At 43.5% G+C, this 6,309-nt stretch overlaps 1 protein-coding gene across 4 annotated transcripts in view; it reads left to right on the forward strand.

Moving 5' to 3' along the window:
* The window catches only part of Elovl6 (ELOVL fatty acid elongase 6), a 112,228-nt gene extending 106,285 nt beyond the window's left edge, over positions 1-5,943 (forward strand). For all 4 annotated transcript variants that reach the window (XM_036190433.1, XM_036190432.1, XM_036190431.1 and 1 more), the window contains one exon: positions 542-5,943. In XM_036190433.1, coding sequence (XP_036046326.1) covers positions 542-972 — 431 coding nt within the window. In that variant the 3' untranslated portion in view covers positions 973-5,943. The remainder of the gene's footprint in view (positions 1-541) is intronic.
* The last annotated feature ends 366 nt before the right edge of the window (positions 5,944-6,309 follow it).

Consider the following 6,309-nt stretch of genomic DNA (forward strand, 5'->3'; position numbering starts at 1 on the left):
TTTGTCTCTGTTTAATTTGGGTTTTCTTCTTCTAGTTTCTGTTTTGGTTGGTTTTCACTTCTTGGAGGGACTGAAGATCAGACCCAGGGCCTTGCCAGTGTTAGGCTAGCCCTCTGCCACCACAGAGCTACATCTCCTGTCCTGAATCATGTCTTTCTCATTTACAAGGACTCCGTGTTTTACAGAGAGCTCACAAGATACATGTTTGTGAGCTATATATTTTTTTAACTACCTAAGGGTAATTATGGTTTTACTATCCAGATGCCTAAGAGCATTTTGCCGGGCACTTGAGTTTGCGTGTCAGTCTGCCTCCAGGTCATACTTGCCCTGAGACCAGGCACCTGTCTTCTTCCAGTCATGTTTCCACTTGTCTATGGTTGAGTGTGGTTGATAATGTCCATTTCAGATCAGAAATCAGTAAGGTTTTTCTGTTGAGTGTCTAGAAATGTAGCCTGTCTTGCTGATTGAAGATTTCTATCCAACTCCTTCCAGAGCCAGCTGTGGGCCTCATACACTTTCGTTTGCTCTCTTTGTCTTCCAGGAGATACGATATTCATCATCCTGCGGAAACAGAAGCTCATCTTCCTACACTGGTACCACCACATCACTGTGCTGCTGTACTCTTGGTACTCCTACAAAGACATGGTGGCTGGGGGTGGTTGGTTCATGACTATGAACTATGGCGTGCATGCCGTCATGTACTCTTACTATGCCTTGCGGGCCGCGGGTTTCCGGGTCTCCCGGAAGTTTGCCATGTTCATCACCTTGTCTCAGATCACTCAGATGCTGATGGGCTGTGTCATTAACTACCTGGTCTTCAACTGGATGCAACATGACAACGACCAGTGTTACTCCCACTTTCAGAACATCTTCTGGTCCTCACTCATGTACCTCAGCTACCTTGTGCTCTTCTGCCATTTCTTCTTCGAGGCCTACATCGGCAAAATGAAGAAGACAACGAAGGCTGAATAGTGTCAGAACTGAGGAGGAAGACATAGCTCAGGGTCATCACGAAAAATAACAGACAAAAGAAAATGGCACAAGGAATCCTATGGTGCAGCTAAAACAAAACAAAACAAACGTACGAGCAGACACAGCCCGAGGCAGCTTGGGAGCAATGATTAGTTTGACTTAACCCAGTAAGTTTATGATCCTTTTTGGGTGAGGACTCACTGAGCGCTTCTCCATCTCAAAGTACTGCTGCTGAGGGACCCCTTCCCTCTCCCCTGTCAACTCTAGAACACACTTGATCCAAAGGGAGCCACGGGCAGGGAGATTAGTGGAAAACAAGCAAAACACTACAGGAAGAGGGGAAATATCAGTTCAGAGTTATTTTTCTGTAAGGATAAAGGAGTTCCCCTTTTCAAACTGTGTGTACATACACACACACACACAATCTTCTATCTTTTCAACATGAAACCAGAGCTGGTAGAAAAAGATAAACATGGAAGAGACACAGGGTTTATTTCTAGAACAGGAATGCTTTTACAAAAATCAAGGCCTTTTAAAGAAAGGCTAGCTTGTAGCCCCTGGACAAAGATGTCTTAATTATTTTTACTGCAGCTGAAATGAAAAAAATAGATATCCTCCCCCGTCACTGCAGAGCCTCAGGCTACTGAGTCTCTACAACCAGAGGACCATGCTTCCTCGTGATCCTTTATTTCTAGGAGAATAGAAATCATGCAGCCCAAATCCCAAGAAGGTGTCCCATGACAGACCCTGCAGTTGACGCGTCCTACGGACAACTGTTATTTCTGCCCTTCGGTGAGCTGTGAAGCATCCTTTGTTCAGCTGCCCCAGACTTTAGGCCGGAAGGAAAGTTGCAGAATTGAAAAAACAGAAGCTCAACCAGTTGACTTGAAGATGGAATCTTGTACTATCTGTAACAAAACTCAGCCAATTGCCACTGAGCTGGCAAAGGGGGAAGGACCATGGGAAGAGACCAGAGATTCATCCAGGAGACAGACAGTATCTTGGCCTCTCCTCCCTCCCTGTTTGACTTCACGCATACTCCTGGCTTTCCAAGTAGGCCCCAGTCCATGTTTTCTATATTTTTGTGACTTTCAAAAAACAGATCTGCGGGGCTCTGCCTGATTTGGGGTAAACACTGTGTTTCTGCATCTTCTGCATTTGCTCCCTGAGCAATGCAGAGGCATATGAAGTGCCCTCTGCTGGCCGAGTGAGAAACTTCAACAAACACCCTTCATAATAGGTTGAAAATAGTTGACCACAAAGGGCCTGCTTAGATTTATCCCTAAGTTTTAAGTGCTGTCAAATTTGACCAAATTAGAACAGAACCTCTCTGCTTCAAGTAAGCTCATAAATTTTTAAAGTGACTTTCACTTGGGAACTCAGAAAGTCAATGTATTAAGAGCCATATTCTTAAAAAAAAAAAGGAAAGAAAGAAAAAGAGAAAGCTAGACAATGTTATTATCTGTAATATTTCAGTCCTCTACAAGCCAAATAAATGTGTTCCTAATATTTCAAAGACGCAATTATGTAAAGTTGTTCAATGTGATATACTAGTATTCTAATTGGTTAAGTAGCTTAATGACTAGGCAAACTAGATGAACCAGTTAGAGGCTACTGCAGTGCGTAGATTATCCACTCATAACCACGTCCACACACAAGTGTGCGGCACACGGAGCTGCAAAGCCCACGTGAATAGTAACACAATTTTTGGCTAGCAGAAACTATCACTTATCTTCCTTTACTTGAGAGTGTACAGCAAAAGGGATTTTTTCCAAATTATTTTTATATTATTTTAGCTTTAATTATGCTGTCATTCGTGAAACAGCTGCGCAGCCTTTCTGCGAGATGGCATGGGGGTTTTCAGCAGCTTGTCGACATGTGGAATTAGAAAAGAATAAAATTTGATTCCATTCTGTGTGAATGGGCTACAGAGTGAACAAAGAATCCATGCAGGTACAGCCATGACTGAAGGACCCGGAGCCAAGCCAGGCTGGGGGCAGCTGTTGCAGCCATGTTAACATTGTGTGTGGTGGTGTCCTGCTGGCTGACAGATGAGACGTGATCGGAAGGATGTGTTGTTATTAGGGCAGAAGTTGACTCGAGCCGAAAGTATAGAGCCACTAGAGCCAAGTGGAGTCTTAGGATGTAATTGTTGGAGCCTCATAAATGCACAGTAGTGTACAATGATAAGCCTTTTCCTTGCCTTACAGAAGAAAGTGAGCAAAATAGCAAAGAAGAAATCACCTGTCGGCTGACTTGAATCTAATCAGGGCCAGCCTGAGGCTCATCTGGTTGATTCAGTTTCGTTCAGATATTTATCACAGAATACAGGCTATGATATGAAAATAAGCATAGAGTTTTAAAAAGACTAAGCTATGCTTCCAAAGCACCTTAATCTTGATGCTTGCTTCATGCTGTGTTCACTTGTAAAATAACTTAGACTTTTCGTTTGCAGGATGAATATCTAATACATAGTGTCTAAACCAGCTAACTATATCTAAAGGCGTCTCCAGTGTTCATCATGGGAAGAAAAAGCCACATTTTTTTTTAAAAACACAATTCTGATATAGGCTCAGCACACAGTTTTTTACATGTCAGCTTAGCTGCTCTAATTATATCAAGATACGAGGCTAGACCACTGGCCTATGACACATCTGAAACCCGCCAGAGAATCGACTGCCACCTAGATAATGCTGCTGTCGGTTAACATTCCGGGCAAGCGAGTGTTTTAGCTGCCCCACAATGCTGCAATAGGTTAGCTTCCTATTGAAGATTTCTCACTGCATTCTCAGTGTGGTAAAAACCTTATTCCTGGATTAAATGAAAACAAATCCTTGGTTTCATATAAATGTGGTTTTGTTCACTAGGTCTGAGCATCAACTCCAATGAGTGAGTTTGCAATGAAATTCTAGTGAGAAACACTCCATTCACACAATAGGAGATTTTATCTGGACCATCTAGTGTCACTATGAGAAATGAACAACTGTTACTATTATTTATTTATCGTATTTATACAATGCCAGGCCAAAGGATTGAATTAAAAGTCACAGTTCTCAAGGTTATTATTTCAGGCAGTCCCGTGTCATTCCCACCCCCCCCCCCTGAAGTTTTCTATTCCTACTTCACCCTAGGAACTTGAGACTGGAGGGGAAGTGCATACGCATTGCTTCAGGAGAAAGCAGGTTCGTTATGTCCATGCTGTGTCCCCAGCAGTCTTCACTTATATGTCGAGACCAACTGACCCACTAGCTCATTCAGAAGCTTCATTGTGGGTTCAAAGTCTCCAGGAGCCTAGAAGAACTCTTCCAGGGAAAACACCTACAGATTGTTTTGTTGTTTGTTTTAGGTCCATTAGATCTTTGTGATGGGATAAATCCTGTCACATTAGAGTAAAAAGCACTATTACACTGGCGTGGGACATTCCAGAAGTCTGGTTGTATTCCCAAACTGCTCAATTACCTGGGAATATCCGGTTAGCATCTTGTTCTGATAGAAAGATCTCTTACTCTGAGACTGCCAGACACAGATGAGCGTAGGCCCTAGCACATGCTGAGAGCCTTTTCCAGGCAGATGGAATGGTCTTTGGACTACTATTGGACTGCACAAATGTCAAGGGAGTCCTAGGAGAATGGAGAAGACCACTTTAGACTCCATCCCAGAGTCCGAGCTTTGAGTTGCGCGTGCAGGATCGTTGTGTCGGGGCATTTCCCTGCGAAGGTGTCGACCCTGGAGAGCAGTTGGGTGAGAATAGCTTGGTGGTAGTCCAGAGCTTAGCCTTCAAGTGCGTCTTTTTCCAGTCTTTGTTTTGATAATGAATATTTTGCTGTTGGTTTGGGACAATTGTTAGAGCCTGTGGTCATGTGAATCATTGTCTTATACAGCTTAATGTTATTCCGTCCCTGTTCTTAGGTGTAGCACCCCATTTCCTGGTGCCTGAGCTCTCTGGCATCAGAAAGTGATTTGGGTGAGAATTCACAACATGTGATCTGTCACTTCTGTTCATTAAAGTGACATCTAATAAAGCAAGGATGCAATGTTCTGTTTTGGAAGCTTTGCATCCTAGTTGGCCATTGAGCCAACGTCCTCTGTACCTGATAGTGACACAAAATAGATGCTGGTGCTTGTCCAGAATTCTCAGTGCCTGTTGTGACAGACTGCACTTAGAAACACGTATGAGCCATAGGTGAGGCCACAGCTGGAAAGGCCATTTAAAAATATACCCACTTGGAGCATCACAGAACACCCTGAAAGCCTCTCTTATAACCCAGTACTTCCTTCATCCTCGGACTTTTGGAAGAGTCAGGGTTCTCGGAAGGAGTGCTAGATACCCTAGGCTTCCATTTTTCCTGCAAACATTTCCTAAAGTTGTGATGGATGCAGAGGGGGCCATCTGGGTATTTTGGGGAAGTCTTGGAAACTGCTTTGATTGCAGGTCAAACAGCCAAATTCAGATGTTTCTGTGTCCACACCTCCCCAGGTATCCTCACCTACCCACAAAATAATTGCGTTGTAGTCAAGTTCTGCAGCAGCTTGTTGGTTGGTCCCTCAGATCAAGAGAAAACCATATTTACGGCCCAGCTGGGACACATCAGAGCAGGCCTTTGACTCACTGGCATCTAAACAGCATTTTCCCAACACGTGGCACTTGAGGTTTGTTTGTTTATTTTTCCCTCTTGGTGACAGAGATCACGATGTAGCCCGACAGTGCCTCCTACTGGCGTGGATGTGTTGTTTCAGTTATGTCTGGGTCTGAGTGTGATCGGGCTGGACTTTGCCCACTGCTACCCTGGAAACGACTTTCTGCTTCCTAGGCCCTAAACCCATATTCAGAGGGAAACTCACTATCAAGCCTCACAGCAAATCACAGCAGTGTTGGAATTCTTATTTTCAAGTGCTTATTTCACAACATTTAAAAACTATTTTTGGTGTATTAAGATTTAAAATAAAGTCATCATAACTTTTGATTTAAAACTGCGTCGAGTTTTTTTTGTTGTGTTTAATCTCTGGTCTGAAACAGTTCAAAGAGGACATCTAAGACACTGTTGCGAAGTCATTCCTATATCCATGTGCTGATAGGATACCAGAATGGCTGAAGATACCCTGTGTTCCCTGACAGCCGGAAGGCCTTTTGTGGTTACATCCTACAGATGGCGTGGTTCCCATGCCTCTTGGGTCTTCATATAGTTTTAGTGAGACAGGAGGAAATGGGCTCCAGAACCACCTTTGTGGAGGTGGGAATGAATTTATAATCCCCCTAAAGACTTCAGTTTTGCTATAACCATTCATTCATTTGGAAAGAAGTGGAATGTAGATGAATAAAAGCTCCAGTACTCTGCG

Source organism: Onychomys torridus, chromosome 6 (genome assembly GCF_903995425.1).
Source record: "Onychomys torridus chromosome 6, mOncTor1.1, whole genome shotgun sequence".
Lineage (NCBI taxonomy): Eukaryota > Metazoa > Chordata > Mammalia > Rodentia > Cricetidae > Onychomys > Onychomys torridus.